The sequence below is a fragment of the Enoplosus armatus genome, chromosome 18, assembly GCF_043641665.1.
Source record: "Enoplosus armatus isolate fEnoArm2 chromosome 18, fEnoArm2.hap1, whole genome shotgun sequence".
NCBI lineage: Eukaryota > Metazoa > Chordata > Actinopteri > Centrarchiformes > Enoplosidae > Enoplosus > Enoplosus armatus.
In genome coordinates, this window is record NC_092197.1 from 11,471,834 (window position 1) to 11,494,758 (window position 22,925).

Genomic DNA, 22,925 nt, shown 5'->3' on the forward strand with positions numbered 1-22,925 from the left:
GCGCGGCCAGATAGCATAAAAAAAGTAAAAAAACAAAAACAAAAAGCCGGCAAACTGCGTCGTCCGTGCGTCTCTCCAACTCACTCACACGTATTTCCAGTATACATTAGATATTAACTCACAAGCACCACAAAAAACGCGGAAGGACAAAAAAAAAGAAGAAGACTGTCAGGGACCAAACGGTGACATCAAAACATCCTATGGGTTAGCTTTAATTTCTAAATTTCCATTTTCAGTTTCTCAAGGGCTTAACTTTCTCTCCTCCCTAGGTCCAAACAGACTTTGTTATTTGATCACACACACACACACACACACGCACACACACTTAACCGTCAACCCAGAGAAACCCTTTATCTCTAACTACGTGTGAATCTAACCACAGTACGTCTTCATATCCCACTGACCCTCATCTCCAGGCTTTGAGTCCAAACCTTCACAATAGTCAGGTCTTCATCGACTGAGGTGAAACACTGACATTTACAAAGTTCAGATGAGATGTGCTGTTGTGCTGCTCCACTGACTTTTGTCTTTTGTCAAAACATATAAAAACTGATCTGATATCATCATGCTCATGACATTTATAGACTTGTGAAAGCTGAAATAAGATGCATTTAGTGTTTCCTTGTTGCCATTAAATAAGGTGCACACTTAGGATGTGCACCAGAGAAACTCTGTACAAAACCCAGCATGATGTATGATGTGGTTTCAGGATGAGAAGTAACATAGTATACCTTAAAATTAATTCAACATTCATTTATTTGAAAAAAAAAAAAAAAACACTGTTTACATTGCCAACTGTCCGCAGAAAGACTGATAAAAAGAAACTTGACCCTCTGTTGGGTTTTCTGTACGTTTTTTACAAGTTAGACACAAACTGTTTCCATTAGACATGTCATGTGTTGATGACAGTTTGATCCAACACGCCCAGCTCAATGGAAACCTGACTATTGTCACGGTTTTTAACATGTTCATGATTTCAAATTAAAACCAAGTAAAACAACCGTTCACTCTTCGCTCTCCCAGACACACACACACACACACACACACACACACACATTAACACTAGAGCAGGAAACTAACGTTTTTTTATCAACAAGCCACCGCTGCAGATGTTTTTTTTCCCCCCCCAAAAAAAAAAATCCATCAGCTACATTTCTATTACACAAGCCAACAAACTTTAGAAAACAACCTCTAATGATGGATGCTCACCAGTCGACTCGACACAACTGGAAGCCAAAAATTGACCAAAATTCGGCTGTTGGCTGGCGTCAGTTTCCCACCCTATTCAACATGCTCCCGAACACAAATACAAACTCAAGATACCGCAAATACACATATATACAAATAGAAGCGGCCCCTCAAACGCTGGGGGCAGCTTAACAATTTATAATGCATCATTTCTGTATATGCCAAGAATAAAACTTTTCTAAATAAAATACATAGTTATCTGTGAGGGCGGGGAATGGGGACAGCAGATGAACAGAGAGGAGGGTGGGGCTCACAGGGAGTGTTGGAGGAGGGGCGGGAGCACTGGGAGGAAGCCATTGTGGTGGGGGTGATGGGACAGATGAAGGAAGCAGGGGAGAAAGAGGGAGACGGATGGAGGGGGAAGACTCTTCTCCTTTACTGTGTCGCTGCTCCCGAGGACTGTCCTGTGCCACTGCAACACTCCGCCTCTTCTCAGTTTGTTTAAATCGTTCCATAATAATAATATTAATAATAATAATGACCACGACAATGCTAAAAAAATATATATAAACCCCAGCCGTGTCTCACAACCCTAAGTCCACAAAAAGGGGAGGAGGCCTGGCCCTCGAGTTCATCTGAGTCGGTGACAAACAGAGATGCAGAGAAAATTAAAGACGCAGAGAAAGAAGGAAAACGCAGACACAAGAGGCCTGACGAATGGAACGGGAAGTGGCAAATGAGACCAACTATAGAAGAGGGGAAAGAGGAAAAAAAGAGAGGCAAGGGGGCCAGAACAAAAACAGCATAGACAGGATGTGCTATAATGAAGAGGAAACAAACAGAAAAAGAGGAAGCGGAGATGAAACGGGATGCAGGGACCAAAGATGAGTCGTGTTGGGGCGTTGTGATCCACACACTGGTGTCCTTCTGAGGGTTTTCACAGAAGATTGGCGGAAAGCATGAACAAGTGATGACAACATGGCCTCACTGTGAGTGCGCCCTCTCTCCTTCCCTCTAATTAAGGTAAAGGATCCGCAGTCCTCCCCGTGCTGGTCGTTTGTCCCAGGGTGCATCATACCTCCAGGAAGCGGGAGCTGCTGGTCTTGGTATGGAAGGGCTCGGACCACATGCGCCGCAAATCCCCCTGTGGGCCAGAGACACCAGTTTGGAGTCATGAGTGTTGAATCAAATGTTTCCTGATGCATCATCAGCCAACAAAACTTTTGTTCCACTTTTTATTGAAGTAAAAATAACTAACTCTCTACCATTCATGCTCCTGTGCACACTGTCTTTCATTCTACTTGCCGCAAACTTTGTTTTTAGCTTTCTAAAATTCCCTGAATAATTATTCATCGGACAATAGGTCACTGATGACTGGCTGTCTAGTGACTCGACTGCCTCATCTAAAAATAAAAGGAAAAAAAAAGGCTAAGCTGTGAGATCAGGAAAGTAATGAAACACATTCCCAAAGGAGCCACTTTTTATATTAATATTCATCTGCTGTGTTCTGAATTCCACAATTTATGACCATTTTATTACATGAAACATCTTCGTCAGAAGAAAATCAACAGGATGTGTGACCATTAATTGAAAGTATGTGTGAATTAGTCAACAATAAGATAAACTGCACTGTTGAAAGAAACTGCAGGTGGAATCCAGCTGTAATTTTTATCCTGCTCTCCTTTTTGGCAAGGAACAGTTAAGATGTCCTTTGCTTGAGTTTTTGCTTAAGTTCTACAGTTGTAAAGAAAAACGTAACCCTTGTAAGTAGGAAATGCAAACTGCCACAGCTGAATTTTCATGTCTTGTAAATAAGTGACTGTTGCTGTAACATCCAGCCAGCGTACCTTCAGGTAGGCCATAGTGAGCAGAGGCAGCAGGGTGAAGGGCACCAGGTAGAGCAGAGCGGGCTGAGCAGCACGATGGATCCTGGAGGCCACAGTGGCAGTCAGCAGACCTGAACACACAGTCACATCATCATCAATCACATAACAAATGCTTTAAAAAGTGCGCTCAAGAACCCTGAAAGAGAAAAGATGGGAAGCTTGACATTCAAAGTTAACTTTCTGAAAGATTATAGCCTGCTTCAAGACTACATCTATCACCTCCAAATATACTAACGCTGAAACAATAAAACCCTTGACCTTTTACATCCATCTGTCCATCGATTGCTTGCTTACCCACAAAGTATCCGATGAGAGTGCAGTGGAAATAGGAGACTCGCTGCATGCGTCCGGACATGTTACCAGGCCCTGGGACTTCCCCGTTTGCTTGCTTCTTGTAGTTGTCGTAGCGCAGGACGAAGCACAACAGCAGCCCCGGCATCACGATGTCTCCTATTCCCAGCATTGAGAAGTGGCTTCCTGTGGAACTGCACGGATGGGAAAGAAATAGATATACGTTTGGAATGGCAAAACACAGAAACACTGGAAACATGTACACTACTGAGTCGTGTACAACAAAAGTATTTGTATTCCACTACTTGTTTCTTTACCAAATGCAGGTCCTGATCAGATGTCAAATCTGAACAAAAGGTTTACAGCTATGCTCGCCGCCCTGTGAGGCTGTAAAGCTCATTACAGCAGAAAACAAAATTGTTGGATGGATGAAAAATGGAGAAACAACTAGTGGGGCCTGAGGGTGACACCAGAAAAAAGAAAATCCTCTGTGCAGTGAGCATTTTATGCAAGACTCAGCTTCTCAGGCTCAGCTATACATTGTTTGAGTTGGTTTAAATCTATAGTATCCTTTATCATTGCGCTGTATTCTGTCAGCTTTACTTGGCTCAGACAACAACGAACTAGTTCTTGTCGTGGGAATTTCAGGGATGTGTTGTATTTTCCCACTACAGTTCTGATCGAGCATGATCCATTACGTTAGGGAATAAATGGACATTTTGACCTGTTTGTGGCCCTAGATGAAAAGTCAGGGGATCACCAAAATCGTTCAGTCCTCTGCTGACTATAAATGTCTGAACGTTTTGAGTCCTGTATCCTGAGTGAATGTGTAAATATCACACACACAGCATTGGCTACACCAGTCTTACCTGGGAAAAACCAGTTTGCCAGGTAAGGAGAGACGGGGGACGTCACGGCCCATCCCCGGCCCCAAGTGGAGCTTCCTGGACAGAACATCTATGGGATTTTCAGCAGGTTGGGTGGCAACTTTGACCATCACATTACTATTGAAGATGTAGGCTGAGAAGAACACCTGGAGGGAAACAGGAGGATTTTAGTCATGATGACAAAGTCACATTCCACTTTACCAGAGCCCAATATCTGGTCTGACCAACTGTCATCAAACTCCAAACTATTCAATATATAATCACATGAAGAAAAGAAAGAAACCCTCATTTCTGAGAAGATGTAGCCAGATTTGAATAACTTGATTAATTATAAATATATTTATTTCACATTGATAGTTTCAGCTCTAGATTATAAATCACCAAATGTTCTGCTGCTGCAATTTGCCGTTACATTGCCTGTACACCTGATTTATATCCAAGTAGACTCAATCACTTATCCTATTCATCTGAGGTTTGTCTGTTATAACTTTATTGTGAACACAAATGGCCACTGTCAGTGGGGAAATAACACTGAAGGCAGTGGTGTGCCGGCAGGTTGCTAGGCGTCCAATATGGTAAAGATGAGAGCTTCTGAATGAAAATGTGCTCACTGGTGGAACATCACCAGAGGCAGTTTGTTGTGCAGTGTCCGTTATGATTGGCTCTGTTTGACTTTGTGTGCAGAACATTTGTTTAAAGTTAAATGTTAAATGTGGCATTTCTTTGTGAAAGGAAGTGAAACATTTCTCGTAGGCGTTTTTTCCTTCTTCAAGCGACAATGTTACTCATCTTTAATCTTTTGTAAGAAGTAACGGCAGCAACTATTTGAGCAAACCTATTATCTGAATGAAACAGATAATACATCGAAAGCAGCCAGGTGCGCATAGATCCCCCTGAGCTCAACTACCCTCAGATTGAGATCTAATCTGCTGATGTTCAGTGGTTTAATTAAATAATGGAAAATACACACTGCAGTTCATCAAACAACTCAGATAAGATCATGCCTTCCCGCCTCTGTCACTCACTAACCTACTGATGCATCATAATAAAATCATCATTCATGAGATACTGGCTCCCCTTGACTTTGATGACACTGGAGCTGTTAAGTGGCCACTGCAGGCGCTGATCCAAAAGAAGGGACAATGCCAGATAGTGCTGATAAAACCACACCTAAATCCACCAGTGGCGGTAAAAGGAGACATAAACGTTTTTAATTTATCAAGAGGAAATAGTGACGTTCATCCTAGTTTTGGCTCAGAGAGACACCTGCAGTCCTTTCTAGCATGCTTGCCTTCCTCTTCTGGTTCATTTCTGTTTCTGAAGGTTGAATTTTGTAGGTGGCTCTCAGCGTCAATGCTAACTACCCAGTTTCTTCCAAACACACTGCTGCTGGAAAACGTAAAATGCATCACATCCTAAGCAGCAAATAACGTAGCTGGCAAAGAGATAGAATGTAAGGGCTTTCACAAGCTGAGTCATTACTGTTTTGTATAAAGTTGGATAGAGGGGTAATAACTGTGGACATTTTTTAAATGAGTGTGTCCTTGTATATACAGTCTGTTTGCTGCATCTCATGACAGTGAGTTGTATGTCAGCTGTGATGGGGGTGAAGTTTTGGATGGGAGCGTATCTTACCCAGAACACGTCATAAATGAGCAGTCCTGACAGCAGCAGGCAAGACACCTTCAGACTGGGAAGCCGTACGAAGGCTATCATGGCGACACACAAGCCCATGGCTAAAGCTGCGGGGAGGAAACACACAAGATCATTAAAAACACAGTTTCACGTTTTAGCGGAAATGAGCTGAAATAGCAATATGGGAACTGATTTTAGCAAATTTATTTAAGAAACATTAATTACTGTGCACACAGGCCTAATTAATTCGTCACACTATTCTGATGAAATGTCTCTGCTCATGTCCTAATTCACTTTTGGGTGCATGAGGTGTGACCTGATAAGACACCAGCTGGAGTTGAGTTTAAACATGGCAGGGTTTTCATGCACAGAAGATTTGTGTCAATAAAACTATTCGTTTATTATAATGGCTGCATTTCACATGTTAATTGTAGTGTGTATATTGTTGCATTTATTCTAACCAAGTGTGATGGTGACGGAGGGCACTGCGTTGTCCACATTACTTAAGTTAACTGCCAAAATATGCTTCAAATTATTGAAGTCAACTGGGTCAAATAAAAGAAGAGCACACACCCACACGCTTTTCTCTGCTTCGTCAGTGTTTCACTAAAATACCAACTTTGATCAAGACCAGTTTGCAGTGTTTTATATAGCACTTCACTAATGTGAGTGTATTCTCTCTGTATTAGCATGCAGCACACTGCAGTAAGAGCCTGGAAATAGTGTTGCTAAAGCGTCATATTGTGCGAGTCATGTCAAGTTCCTTCTTCCCCAGGAGATAAAGAAAACTTAATTTTGTCCAGACATTGAAGATTGGAATGGCTGAACTAATTTCTTCTACTTTGTAGCATTAACATTAGCAGCTATGCTAACAAAACCTCTCCAAAACCACTTCAGTTCATTGTCTAATAAGTATGACCATTATGTGCTGATATTTCTCATCTCTGGATCCTCATGGTACACAACCCGCTGCAGGACTATTATCTGTGAATTCTGGTGAATGGAGAGACACTGACACTACAGTCATGACAGAAAGACGCACCGTCCATGAGAAGCCAGTGTCCAGTCAGCACCCAGATGAGCACCAACATAACGGAGAGGGAGAAGGACAGGAGCTCAGCCAGAGTGAAACGCCCACAGCAGCCAAAAGAAATCCTGTAAAATAAGACAAATAAGAGACACTCTTGTCTAAATCACACAGAACTATTCATAAGAAAGCATGACACATACAGTAAACAATTATAGGCTGATACACTGTATTTTAGCCTTGAGCAATATTTGCATACTTAGTGCAAAGAACAACTAGTGTGAGAGAGCGTTGATCTGTGTAGGTGAGGGAGCGGAGCGAGAGTTATTAGTAATTCATAAAAACGATTCTTCCATGTACTTGAGTAGTTTATGCATAGATGCTAGCTAGCTAAACTCTAAAGTGCAGAAGTCATTCTTCTTCTGGAGTTTTTGTTTGGTTACCAAACAGCTTCAGGACTCCTTCTGGACTGGAGTGACACCGACCCTGATTTGCAAGACGGCTCGCAATCAGATTTGTGATCTGGCCAGCAGAGACACGTGTGTGGCTATATGAACAAGGCAGACGGGAAATAACAAGGGGCCTGGGATGCATGAATGATAAATATGCTAAATGTAGACTGTGCAGCCTGTATTTGAGATATAACCTAAACAATGACGGGCATGCAAACTGGTTAGGGGTCAATCAGGTGAGCAGAGAAATACACAGACCTGCTAGAGGGGCCCGGGGAGGGTTTTTAAAATAAAATAAAATAAAAAAGCGACCAAATGCTCGTTTCTGATGACTTTTAGGAGAAAGCAGAAGACAACGGGACAACACTGAGTTTTAAGGACTATAGCAAACGATAGACCGCATAAATGAACACTTTAGGATTCCATTATTAGTGTTCACCCTGTTCTCCCCTGCAGTATAACTAATACGAATGCATTCAAATAAACTTGAGGCAAAGGTTGCATTCAACTGCTGATCTAGGATCAGTGTCATTATCCCCAAGGTAATATTGACCAATATAAGAGAACACTGAAATAATTATTAAAAACAAATGTTAACACTAACATTAGTTAGTGATTACATTATTACTGGCTCTGTAAAGCAGACGAAGGTTTACTGAAACCAGATAGGAGGCTCTGAATCTGTAACTAGAGAGGAGGTGTTCATATTGGTTATTGAGTAGGTGGGTTGTGTTGCTGGTGATTCTTTGTGCTTTACTATGGCTTGAGACTGAAACAGCCGAGCCCAGAGGCTATTCAAAATTATTTGTACGCAGTAAGTGAGATACATGATACATGTTAAAGGCCTAGTGCACCCAAAGAACAAAATATATTTCCTACTGCCTCCCAGTATTAAGCATTGCAGACAGGTTCAGTTTTAATCGAGAAAGAGGTGGATTTATGAATACGCTGAATCACAGAGCTTTATAAATATTGGTAGAAGACAAACAAAACAGCATGGAGCAGTTTGGAAAACGACAAATTCAAAGACACAAAGACTCTACATGGTCTCCTTACTTGTTCTGTGGGGAGCAGGGTCTGGTCAGATACTGGCACATTGGCAACAAGAGGAATGCAAATGCAATTGTTGCAAGAACTGAGGAGAAGAACAAAGCACAGCAGTGAGCCCAAACGACTAATACACCTAGACTGCTTGTTCCAGTCCTTTTCTGTCAGCGTAATGGGGCAGCTAATGGTCTTCCCAGTTTCAATAATCAACGCAGATAAGAGGCCTTCCCCAGTGTGTAACCACTGAACAGAAATGTGAAAGCCTTGTTATAGTACTTCCAAGGCATGGATGTTCAAGAGCAACAGTTACCTGCAGTGCAGATGGTGAAAACCACCTGTACAGAGTCAAAGAAGAAGAACATGACTAGCAGAGACACAGAGGCTCCTATGGGCAGGAAAAGGGCCTGTGTGGAGTCTATAGTCTGAATACCTGCAAAGCAACACAAACATCAAAGTGAGAAGGATTTCAAAACACAAAAAAATGATAAGCGATTACTTGTAAAAGACAAAAACATTTTGTCTGTATATTTCAGGTCTTGCCATGTCCGAAACACGCACTGTTGTTTGTGTTGCTGTTATTGAAACCCCCTGTTGTCGTGGGGTTACCATCTTTATCCTTCTCCTGATTCTCACAATCCATGTTTAATGACCTGCAGGAGGGAGGGAGGGAGAGACAGAGAGGAAGGGGCAGAGAGCAGGAGAGTGAGTTGGACTCAACAATCAGAATTGCAAAAGCGTGTAAACTGTTGATATGAGTGAATGTTTTAGAGACTACGACTCCTGAGAAGTGATGGCTCTTATGCATTTAAATGTCTCTGTCAATGGAAGATGACTCAATTTTTTCTTGAGTTTGAAAAAATAAATCTTCCTTTCTTTTTTTGTTGTTGATTCAGTCTGAAAAGTTTGGGTGAAATGTTGAATTGATGGCTAAACTTTGCAGAGAGTGGGAGGTCCGTGAACTTGAGCTGAACTGAGGCTCTATACCGAAACCTGAAAAAAAGAGTCTCACTCACATCAAGCCATAAAATATTTATCTTAAAATATATATTTATTCCTGCTCACATCAGACTTCAACAGTCCTGAACACAGTCAGTCATAGACATGCTCATAAAGATGTGTGTGTAAATATGTCTAAATAATTAAATTAATTATGGCTGGAATTCATTTATCTGCTTCAGTTTCAGGGTCCTGGTATTGTGCATGTTGCCTCACAGTCGCATTGTCATGACTTCCTGGGACACTTGAATAGAACATTATAGCCATTGTTAATGTTATTAGTAACACTTGTGCTTTTCCGACTATGACAACTCAAAATGTCTGCTGGGAAAAAGGTCCGACTGGAAACATCTAATTTAGAGCGTTAAGAGTAGAACCCTTAGACATCAATTTACTCATATTTTCACCCAATAACGTGCCCCAAACATTATTTTTTGTCTGATGTGTTGTTCTCCTGCCATCCTAAGGATGGAGCATCATATTGGCAGCGTCCTCTCTACCTCGTTATATTAACACATTAAGACGGTTTGCATCAAAAGCCCACATTTAAGCAGATATACAGTAGTTTACACCCGATTGATTCTGCATCTTAATCCAATAACAGGTGGATCAACAAAACATACCTCTCAATTCAGCCTGAGAATCAAACTCTATGAACTCCATTTACCCGATCATAAGACTCCTCTAAAACAAATGTGTTTTGGTCAATATCCTAATGCAACTAAATCAATCAAAACACCATTAGGTGCAGGACTGTAGATTCTTTCGATACACAAAATGCACCCAAATCCCATTACGCCTACAGTACACCGGGTACACTGGGACTGTGACAGAGCCTGCCTCCACTAGTGTTTTTCACTTACATTAACTAGAAGAAACCCATTCATCATTTTCACATATTTACCATAAGAAACCAAACAAAACATATTTTCTTTAGGTTCATAAATTCTTGCAGGCTGGGACCTAAAATAGGAAAATCTTACATGACCATGGAGGGCAAAAGCTTATGAAAACATAAGAGTGGCTTTTATTATGTGGCGCAGCAAAAGTGACTTTAACTATTATTTAAGACTCGTACTTTTGGGTTTTAGGTCCTTCCTCATGTGGCAAACAAGACATGCTCTTGCCATTGTCCACTCTCCTCTTAACAGCTGAAGTGATTATTCACTTAGTGATACTCACCTGAAGCTGCCATAGACGATGAGAAGGATGGAGATGAGGAAGGTGGACACCTGGCTGGAGTCAACTAGGGAGTACGCCCTAAAAAAGAAAGAGAGAGGAATACAAACATGAGACTCAATACAGACGTCTATGTAGTGAAACTATTAAAACAGTATCTGACATATCACCTTTTGTGTAATACTCGAGACAAAAGTACACTGTTTTAGCTGCTAAACCAAAATACAGTTTCCATAACAACTGTCTTCATACTGACATCACATTGATTAGCTGTAACAACTACTACACACAAGTTGTCACTTCCATAAACATCAAACGAACAGCAGAAAAGTAAATCAGCCTTAAAATACACAAATGATATTATGGAAACACTCCAAGCCTTCAAACCCTTGTTAATCTACTCCTTCCCCTTTTTTTTTCCACAGTCTTAACTGAAATCTTTTACACATCGTATTGAAGCCAGTAACTGTGACTTGCCATTCCCCCCAAAACACAACTGTTTTACTTTTGACCACATTGCTGATTCATAACAAGCTGAGGTGAGTTAAAACTCATTTCGAGTCCAATCCCCAATCTGATGTGTTGAGACTTCTTGTTATCCATCAGATAACTTATATGTTTTCTCTGTATGTAATTTAATGTTTGATAAGCCTCACCTGCTAAAAGAGAAATCTGGCCCTCAGCAATTTTTACCCAACATGATGCTCCAAGCGTGATAGTGGGGGTTTAGCCAAAGGACAAACTCATTTCGTTAAATATTATAAATGATAAATGTGTTGTCAGGTAATCATACAACAGTATTCTATAACAATGCACCTAAATGTCCACTGCGGCACACAAGCAAATAGACTGAACGGACCTGACTCTAGCACATCTACTTTAACTTGGATTATGAGAGAAACAAATCTGAGCTTCAAACGCAGGGCAGAAAATTCTACCCCTTGGATTTGTTTAACATTGTGCTAAATCGCGCAAGTATCCCTTTCTCATGGAATAAAAGTGGTTTTCCTACTGGATTCTACTCTATAATCGATTCAGACATACAACCCATCAGTTTGAAATCAGAATAGCTCATGGTTGCACAGTTCTCTCCCAAAAAATGCTGTGGAAAATAAAAAAATGGATACAAGTATGCCAACTGTAATTTCAGATGCTGCACTTCGACAAGCTCGCATTGGTTGTGGCAATTTTATCAACACTTCTTCTCTCTGCAGACACACGGGTCACATTTCCCCCTTCAAAGAAGACAGGCAAAATGCTTCAACAACTAAAACTGATATGTGGGGTGGAGCAGGAATTATGATTGAGAACTACAGTATGTATACAACAGCAAGTGTTAACTAACTAAGCGGTATATCCATTTTATACACCTGCCACTGACATGTGCACTGTGTCTGTAAGGGGAGCTGGGTCTGAACAGTTTAATTTGTCAGACTTTTATCACTGTAATCAAAATTATGAGATTAGAAGAAATTTAAACCCTTTACTGGGACCATCTAAGAGAACATCTAATACAATGTGACAACAACACGCTGATACTGCACACTACGAGAAAGCGCTGCTGTTTTGCAAAGAGCTGAACATGTTCTGTTCCTCTGAGATCAGTTGGCCTCATAATTACACACAAGAAAGGAAAGTGAAATAATTCGATAGTAAAAATCAGAATTGCAAATTTTGTTGCATTTAAAAAAAGAACTGGGGAAAAGCAAGCGATCGATTATGAAAATCAATAAGGCAAATGTGATCCATACGGTACATTGGAAAGTGTCTACAAAGGAAGGTGGCCTCTGCTCAACAGTGGTGCAGGTCTTCTACATTTTGATTAGGCCTACTGATGTAATTTGGGAGCATATGATTCATGTATAATTTGAAAAAAATCAGATAATGGTTACTTCTAAAAAGCCCATAAATAAAAAAACTCACATTGTAAGCAGGTTACTTTGTAAAATATGTTTATAATTGTTGTACTGTATGTTTTGTTTTTTGTTGTATTGTTTTACATCTGTCTTTGTACAGCACCTTGCATTTCATAATGTTTAGCTACTTGCTCACAGTTAATACTAGTTATTCTTATTATAATCAGTATTAAATGATACAAAATGTATGTATTAGTTGTGTAATACAGCATATTAAAATGCAAGATGCTCAATGAAAAACTATCAAGATGTTCTGTCCTGAACGTAACAGAAGATGAAATTTCAACATGAGCGTTAAATTGCCTGAGCAGACTGAAATGAATCAGCCAATAGTGCTGATCCAAAATGCAAACTATGGTGTTCATGCAAGACATTCCTGCAAGAAGATCTGTCTTTTCTAGTATAGCAGACAAACACGACATTACAGCGTACTAGTCTGAGCTCACTGCATGTAATCTGTAGACATTACTGAAACTACAGCAAAAAAGACAGAACTGAATTTTCCCTGTAAAAACCGAAATACCTCTTGACCTACATCCTCCCTGTGCATGTTATTGTTTTGTGAGACAGACTAGACAAAATAAAGAGGAGCTGATGAAGGACACCATAATGCAAGTCATCAGCTAAGGGTTGCTGTTAAAAAGAGTATCCATACACTTTAGATTGAAGATGGTTAGCATCTTAATTCTGGCCTTTCTTGATGAAGATTGAATATGGCTTAAAAACTTTACTTATCCGGCTCCTTTTTAGTCTGTTAATCAGTCAAACAAACAGATCTGGGCTCTCTGAAACAAGAGGCTGTAAGATTACACATCGGGCTAATCCTAAAATTTCAGCGGTAAGTCAGTCTTGCTGTTCAGACAAAATGTGTAATCAGGCTTCTAGTTTGCAGGCTGATGCTGCGTCTAAGCACCAAATTGTTCCCAGTGATCTGGGGCCTTGACATAGCGTAGACTTGACATTCAACCTTATAATGCAGGCCTTTTTCTGGAAAGACAAGGCTGGTATTGTGAAGTGCCTGCCTTGAGCTGAGAGGTGCAGATTTGACCCCAATCCGGACCTGTCTGTGTCCTGTCAAACTCTCTGGCCATGGGTGAGGAATGCAGGCTGAAGTTAGAAAACAAAAACGCACAACAATACCAGTGACCCCAATAATGTCATCATCATCATCATCATCATCATCATCACTGCTCCACCTGTGTAGAGGCATCAAAGCTGTTCTTAGCCTGCACTTTAGCTCCCCCAAATTTCCATCAGAGTCTTAACAGGCACCAATGCATCCAACACTGCAATCTAACAGCCATCAGTATATCGATTTGCCCGGCTTATCAGCTCTATTCACTTCCTTATTTTGCTATTTAGTGCACTACATTGACCGTGCACCATTTTATTTGAGTGTCCAAATTCATTGAAGTACCCTAAAAACGTGCCACAATGGGATAACAAAACAGTGTCCATGGCATGTATACTCGTTTGCCAACAATCCCACAATGCAATGCGTCACATTTTGTAGATACAAAATCACACCCGTCTGTGATAATGGAAAAAAAGGCCAATATTAGATTGCAGCTACATCGATCAATATATTGGCCAATGTGTAACAAGACACTGCAGTAAATGTCATAGATATGTGTCAAAGATATGTTTGATATAGTTACTATTACATAGTTTAAGCTTAATTTAAAGTTTATTTTTAAACTGTACAATGTCACGCTCCATACAAACCCTGTCCCACTAATTTAAGGGATCCTTATCACAAATATTTGCTTATGTTATTTCTTTTATTTGCCTCAAAAGTTACGTATTGGTTTGGCTGCATTCATTAATGTTTAATTGCTGAATTTACTGCTCACTCAGTTATTGAGTGTTTATTATATTGAAGATAGTAAATGAGAGAAAGGGAGACACATCTTTGGTATACAGAATGGCCAGTCATGATGACTGATACTCCACACAGGAAAACCACATTAGCAAAACAGAAGTGGACCACCACCAACACTGACAGTTCACGAAAATAACCAATGAGTTGAATCAACATCTGTAACAGTTTGTACTATTTTTTCCACTACTGCACTCTGGCATTTTTTTTTATTTTTTTTTTTATGAAAGTTTGATTTAGACAGCTCTGGGTCATCTTTTTGAAGGCAAAAAAGTCTCCCACTCTTCTACAACTGTAGCCAGCAACTCAGTCCTTACTTTGTTATAGTGAAGAAACACACAGTGAATATAAATGGTTTTCCTCTGCAACACACTGTATCATGCAGGCTGCATTTCAGTTTGTGCTGGCAATGCCAGCAAAGGAGCGCAATATGTTGGAATCCAAAAAAAAAAATGAAATCTTTGTTTAAATTACATTGATAAGAACATGTAGGATAACATAATAAAGACTATGAACAGGGCTCATGAGGTAAAGCGTTTTGGTTCGGTCAGAAAAGGTTAATTCATTTGGATAATATCTGCAAACACGGTACTAAAGAAAGTACTATTTCATGTGTAGAAATATCAGGCCCTGCAACTAGAATCACCCCTTTTCTGCTGGCATGCAGTGAATACTGTTTCAGTTCTGAGTATCGCCAGGCTGCATTACTAGCTTTCTTCCAAGTACTGACAGAGAGAGCAGCCCTTGCATAAAAAGGCTCAGTGCTCCAAATCATTTTTCATTCTGGTGCGCATGTGACACATGAATGCATAGTTTTCATTGTGATACTGAGGGAGAAAAAAAATCAAGAATCCACCATCTCTTTCATTCATTCATTCATTCATTCAGTAACACAGGAATGACTACAGGGTGTAGAGGTGGGGAGGCGTAACATGTAGTTCACTGTGGAAACAGGACACCGGGACAATACTGCATCATGTAGCTTTGCCCCAGTCTTGTTTGTCCAATACAGGCCTCTATGTAATGACCGAAAAACACACTCAGCAGGCATCATCTTTACAAATACGTCACATGGTAAATACAATGGGGCCTGACCCAAGTTGTAGGTCATAATAAACGTCTGACAATATAGCTGATCCAAATACGACACCCCACTCAGGCAAGTGTTTCTTTTTCGTAGATTATAATCTAAACCGGTTGAATGTCAGTTTGGCCTCAAGCATTTAGAAAGTGATTAAGAAACTGACCTTGTTCCTCTACACACAGACACTAATGATGTCACTGCCTCACTGTCAACACAGCAAGCAGATAGACAGCTAGTTTAATCTACCAGAGGCCTAATTCATATTCCAGTATCGAACTGCTTCGTCTGAATTCTGCGCACAGAAGCCTGTAGAACATGGGTTGAGATAGATGAATGGAACATTTAAAAACAAAATACAATCCCGGACTGTTGAAGGCTGGACGGCAGCCCAAAGTACCATAAGACGTCCTTGTTCCCTGACAGACTAGGTTTTCAATAACACAATTCCAATACCGTCCTCCATCAAGCTAGTTGCATGCATGACTTGACCACTAAGGGCCAGGTCACCAGGCCACAATGAAGACTTTTGCAAATGCTGCCCCTGAGAGGCGTGGACATTTAAGACTGACTGTCCAGAAATAATGTCTTACTCTACTATCTCACCAGATTATACACATGGAGATAGATTACTCAAACAGAAATATTGTGAGCCCCTAGCATATACATTAACTTTAGTATCATCCACACCCGTTTACAGTAGCCACTGGGTGGAGTTGCAGCTGGATCTCCAATTGGGAATTAACATTTATCTGCCTCCACTTTCTCATCCAATTATGGATGTAATGGGTTACATCCTTCAGGAACAAGAATGTAATTTGTGATCAACGGTGACCTTTTTGCCTCCATGAAAATAAGTACAACTCGCCTGTATTGCAGCTCTGGTTTGTGTTTACACCCTACTGTGGCCTTTTTCCATTGTTCGGACGAGTGTTGATAAGGGATCAACATAGAAATGGACAGAAAAGATTGACATAAGGAGCATGTAAGGTCCTGGGTTTGTCCGTGATATTACAATTACAGGGTTCACGCTTCAGTTTAGAGTCACAAGGACGCCCTGCAGAATGATATTTTTAGAAGATTTTAGGGAAAAGACAGATCTAAACTAGCTGCTGGTCACATTTATCAAGACTGAAGTCCAGATCTAATCATTTTGTTAATTTTCTCAGAGCTCACACACACGAGTGCTCAAAATGTACTGTCTCTCCAAAATAAAAATTTGGAAGGCTAACCTTAAGTGGTGCTTCTGTTTGGGACACAACAACAGGTGCTTCAGTCAGATTCAAACTGAGAATACAGCAGGATTAGTTGTGTCTACATAGTTACAATATACGGTTTATAACAGAAGACCTAAAAGTGAGTATGGGACTGCTTGCTGTCATTTTTCTTCTTTGATGTGCCTCAAATTCTCATTACTAAAGACTACAAAGGCTCCTTGATATTACCGGTAATTATGTAAACAGGCTTATTTTAAACGTGCAGAAGTCAAGATTTGCAACATCACCTACTTTGTGTTCATCAGTGTGTGTCTAGAAAGGCCGAGCTTGAATTAGATTGTACTGTGGATTGTCTCAATAATAGGATTTTGAGATTAGATCTTAATAACCATGTTTCCTGAGGAAGGATGTTTTTTTTCTTAAATGTATTATTAAAAAAAGGAAAAGAAAAACCTGCAGCTATCGTCTCATTTCTGCATGATGATATATTTATATTATTTGATAGCAATATTAAAAAGGTCATACTTAAGATAAAAAGTTTTGATAAAAATCAGCGTAATAATGGTTTCTGGACAATGTCCAAAAATTGTTGGTTATACACTACAGCAGGCAGCTACACAGATGTGGGTGACACCATGTTATCAGTATGTAGTCTAGTAATAACAGTGATGACTAATGGCAGGCAGCACATAGGATCGACTGAGTCAAAGAAACTCTCTACTACAGGGCTGATTTGTTACGGGATTGCAGAGAAAGAAAGTCTGTTGTTGTTGATGGCAAATATATCGACACTAGCTAGTTAGCCAATAACCTCTGCTTATGCCCTTAAGCTAAGGTAATTTTACCAGTACTAAAGATCACTGTTGAAAAGACAAAAACCTACAACACAACAACCTCAGCCACACTTCCAAGAAGCACGATAAGCTCCTAAAACATTTTGCAAGGCAGCAAAAACAAGCTGCAGTGATGAGTTTAGCAGGTAGCCTCAATAAGGCGTTGCGATGATGCTCACTTTTTGCTTGTGACACTGAAAAATACAGATCGCTGTGTGTTACTGAAAATCAAAATATTTTCTCCACACATGGACCACAATGCTTAAGAATCAATCCTTGGTACAATCTACAGAATCAACTGTGAAACATTCATGCTAAAACAATCAATTTAGCAATTTGTTGATGAACAATGCAAGTCATTTATCAAGTAAAAATACCACTACAACACTGTCTATAACATGTCAAAAATAATGCCCATAAGAAGCTATAACAAAACTTAGAGACAATCTTTTTAACTAACATCAGCCAAGAATAACCTACAGCATGTGTGTGAAACACTGCACATATTGCTCAACAGAATTTTAGACTTTCAGTTCGATAGATGTGGTTGCTGCAGTGTTCAATATAGCATGTGTGGGTAAAGTGGTTTAACTCCATGATCGTTTTTCCCCTTTGGTGTCATTTTTCATCTTATTAAACCGAGACTGAGGGCTTAGTCATGAAGCAAGGTGATGCCTTCATGTTGTCTGCTACTTTAATTGCACAAATGACATCTTCTTATCAAAGCCAATTTACACTATCTGTATCGATGTGTTACTCTCCACATCAGAAAAGCCTCGTCTTTCTAAGTTGTATTCTAAAAGTTATTGGGGCATTTGTTTTATGCACTCTTACAACCAGCTTGAAGATAATATAGAATGAACCTTCTGGCCCTTAACTGAGATGCTAAACCAAAGCAAAGGCACACGACAATTGGGCAAGAAACAATGGCTACAGCCAAAGTTATGCATGGAAATTACACAGAACGAAGCTATATTTTACAATGTCTATATTGGGTCTCCCTGTGACAGCAAATAGTGGCAAAATATAAATGTTTATGATAAAAGACTATTTCTTTTTTCACTCCTAATTAGCAGAGTAAAAGCTTTGACAAGATGGCACAAACGAGTGCAGTGACTGATCAATGTCTCCCAGATACAAATACAAAGAAGAGTGGCACACAGCATTTGACATTTGCTGGATGGATATGAAAAATTAAATGCTTCATGACAACTGCATAAGGCTGCTCCTACCTAATATGTATATGACTGTATATCACTGTGTGCACTTCAGGAAGCACTACTTTCACAATTTCACCCAAAAAAGTCATGGTTGAAAAGTTCTTACTTTCACTGCATGCATTTGACAAGCTGCAAAATTGAAAATGAGGAAGAGAAAGTAGGAGAAAACAAGTCCCTTAACAAATACATGCACCAGTGTGATGGTAACATAAAGTCACCTACCGATGGTTAGGAATCAAGCAAGCTGCAAAGCTGCCTGCTGCTGTGAAACCTGTTCAAAGTGGCATCAAACTACTACTTGCCAGCTTTCAAACAAGACACCTTCAACACTGTACATTAGCCAGCTGGTTACAAGGTTTAACAGGGCTTGCTGTGGTTTACTTATTAGCAATTTATCCAGGCAGCAACATAGTAGCTATAAAACTAATTGAGCAGAACAGAACGTGCAAATGCATCCAAACCAAATGTCTGTACACACACGGTTATTAGAGGTCTATGACTTCAAAGACCTGCTTTAGTCAAACACCACTAATGCAAATAATTGTATCATCTATACCTGTAGTTGGTTATATGTGATGGTTTTAGTATTGAAATGAATAGTTGTTTCTTTAAATGCACGTAGAGCAGAACTGTGAAGACATTATTATGCGAGAGGTATGTCACAACCTTGTGGGTGTTTGTATTTCTGCTTTCAAGGTAATGAGGACATGGGGCTGCATTCAATGGCTCAAGATGTGACGTAGTGTCACATTAGTATAAAACCATGGCCGATAATTTGACCAGGTTGGAGTCTTTGCACACTGCAGTGTAAAAGCAAATGTGAGTTTGGTTGCAAAGCAGAATTAAAAGCATTTGCCTGCGCACAAAATACAAGCTTTGATTTAGCTTCAACTATTTAGCCACCTTTACTTATTATTCATCCTTCAATGATATTTAGGACATTTCTGGTGCAATAGATGGTCACTGTCCTTAATAATGTTTTTCTACTCAGCTTGCATAGTAACACAAGCAACTACACTCTCAAGCCCCATTTATTTCTCTAGCTGGGGTTGGGTGATTTTAGAGGAAAAGATCAACATTTGAAGAAATACACTTGTTGTCCCAACAGGAGTTTGATGAAAAGATTGATCATAATATAACATATATGTGCGCCATACAAAGAGCGGTCAAAGACATGTTTAGCCTAGTTTAACACAAAGACTGAAAGCTACAACAGCTATAAAACCATTTTGGGGCTGCTGGACGGTGCATTATCTCGTTGATGAAAGCTAGTTATTTTCCTTCATGTTTCCCTTCATGTTAAACTTGGATTAAAAAGTCAAAACATCTTGTATTTTAGACACCATTTCCACCTGGCATCAACATGTGATTGAACGAATTTGAAATGAATTAGAATGCTATTGACAACATTATTTTTGTTTTTTCTATTAACTTTGCTCCGCTTGTCTGTGGTTCCTCCACTGCCTCCCTTGGGTGGCAAGCTAGCAGGTGAGTCCGCAGATTTGTTGTTGTTAAAGTAAGACAGCTGCTTTGTACAAAGTCAACCCAAAATACTTCCACCCACTGCTTCTCAAATGTTTTGGTGTTGTGATTGTCTGCTCAGGACGGCTTTGCTTGCTAGTGTCCTCTATTTTCGTAGCAACCAACATAACATTACTAGCTTAGTTTACTGATCGGTCAATAGGGTGTACAATAGGTCAAATGGTGTGTTCACTTATTAACCGTAAATTATGAATTCGAACAGGTCATTAGAGTTTGAATATTAACTTTTCCGCCACGTTTGAACGAATATTTTAATTTCGAATAAAAAGTGACAACCCTAGTATCTGGATACACTATTTGGATCAGAAAAAGACACATGTTAATTCCAGGTGTAAATGCATGCAGAACATATTGTGGTCAATATGCAATCGCATCTTAAGCAAGCCCGGCAAAGATCTACAAGCAGCAACAGTAGCTAGAAAGTCTCCCCTCATAAAAAGTAGCATAACTCCCCTTTACCTCAGACACGCCATGTTTGTTGAAGTCCACCAAACTAATTTGCATATTGACATCCAGTCACACTATAGGCAGAATGCAAAGTCATTATCAAGATATCCAGATACTGATCACGTGTTATTACAGATGTAAATGGCACCTTAGACTGCAAGTATTTGTGTATTTGTCCTCTGGTCATTTGAAATGTCTACCAATCCATCACTGTAAAGAAGCAAACTTTTGTAATGTTAAAATCTAAAACATAAAATTAATATTAAATCAACCCTGTTTTGGATTTTAGGCAGAGCCCTTTTGGTTTGTACTCAATCCTCAACAAGCTAAAAGCAAAAATAAGCTAAGTTACTAGTTTCAGTCTTCACATTACATGTAAAACATAAAACTTTTGTAAGTGTCTATGAGACGGTCAACGGTTTTCTAGTAACCACCTACGACACTGAGCCTCTCAAAAAGTACAACCCCCCCAAAATGAACATTACTAAATAAGTATTAAAGTGGAACTCTGTGGGGAAAAAAATAAAACCCATTAGATGGAATTTTCCACAACAATGCATGTCCCTGATAAAACTACTGCCGTTCCCTACATGCTGAATATTGATAGTAAAAATGGATGTCATAACATGACCCTCCTAACCTTACAGAATGCAGGTCAAATTTAAAATAAAGAAAAATCTGAACTTCTGTTTCAAAATGCCAGATGACTGGGATGACGAATACATCGTTAACGAACAACAGTTCATAAATGTGAAAAGTCTGTGTTGATGAGAGATCTCTGGCCTAATCCTACAAATTCTGCAGTGGTTGGAATTCCTTCTCCTCCTGTAAGCAATTTGCCAAACTGTGCAGCTTTGTGACATAATGTTTATGACTACAATGACCATGACTATAACTACAACAACACTATGCCACTCTATCGACCAAATTAAAAAAAGTTGTGTGTTTACAAATATTCTAATAGCAGGAAAGGCTTCTGCTAACTGATCTCAAACTGATAAAAGTCACACAATTAATGTCAAAAGACTATAAAGATGGGCATTTCCAGAAAAAAACTCACAAAAATTATCACATTAAATTATAGTTAGACAAACCCATAAGATATAAACACAGCATGTATGTGGACCTCTACCATTCAATGAACCTAGTCTGCACTTGGAGAGTCATTGGTTTGCACTATTCATATACAAGAGGATGCTGTTCTATAAAGGATCATTACAAACACTCAACCCGTATTTCTGGGATCAAACAAGCATAATTTAGCCTGCATTAATTAGCTAGGCCTCAACAAATGTCAGGTCATTTTCATTCATGGGGACAACGCATTTCAGTGATCACATCATCTCTGTCTGGCTTCGTTTAATCTATTCTTCACCAAGTACTAAAATTCAACTATAACGTTAACCTGGCTTCAAGTGTATATACCTCACAATTCTGAAAATATGATTTGTGACAACCTGTCGTGTGTCATAATGCCAAGCTCACCCTGAAACTGGCATTTTGGGACATGACTGCGATGCCAGTTAGCTAGCTTAGCTCTACGGCAGAACCTTTGTTATTGTGTGCAGCGGGTCGACGAAGAATGCTATCTAATCAGCTAACGCCAAATTGTTAGCACAGCTAACGTCCACTAATCTACATGACACTGTCATATAACGTCGTGCTTATTGCGCCAAATTACAGTTTTCACAAAGCAAGCGCTGATAATATGACCGAAAGAGTCATTCACCAACTGGCTAACCCAATGCGCTTATCAAGCCGTTAGCTAGGCAGCTAGCTCTTTAGCACTCGTTCACAATAGCACCATTAGAATTGAGCGAAGCTGGGTAGCGTTAGCACAGCATCAGCTGGTGGAGCTGATTAGCCGCTGCTAGCTAACCAGCCAGCTCAAGTTAGCAGTTAGCAATATCAGAGCTTCAGGAAAAAATATTTGTATGAGTGACATTATGTTTTCTAGACGGTGACAAATCCATCTGAATGCGTAGGTGTGAAGAGCCAAGTATTACCGTGAATTGTCAGAAATGTAATTCATTGGTTTAGTGACCTATATCAATCACGCTCGGCAGGACCAGCAGCTAACCTTAGGTAGCTGCTACTAATCGGTAGCGCGATGCCTGTGCGCACTCACCAAGATGTGTAGCCCTGCTCCGCCATATCGCCGAAAACAGTGGGTTCCGCGACTGTGGCTAACACAGATTCAGG

The 22,925-nt window shown here is 39.9% G+C and overlaps 1 protein-coding gene across 1 annotated transcript; it reads right to left on the minus strand.

Annotated features, from left to right (window-relative positions):
• Window positions 1–2,260: 2,260 nt before the first annotated feature.
• On the minus strand, window positions 2,261–22,925 carry sppl3 (signal peptide peptidase 3). The gene is made up of 11 exons (XM_070925181.1): window positions 22,852–22,925; window positions 10,592–10,669; window positions 8,972–9,063; window positions 8,724–8,843; window positions 8,423–8,501; window positions 6,930–7,042; window positions 5,888–5,994; window positions 4,235–4,398; window positions 3,369–3,559; window positions 3,036–3,145; window positions 2,261–2,332 (listed from the first exon to the last, which is right to left on the minus strand). Exons 1-11 carry the CDS (start codon window positions 22,875–22,877, stop codon window positions 2,261–2,263), a joined length of 1,152 nt encoding a protein of 383 aa, XP_070781282.1. The 5' UTR covers window positions 22,878–22,925.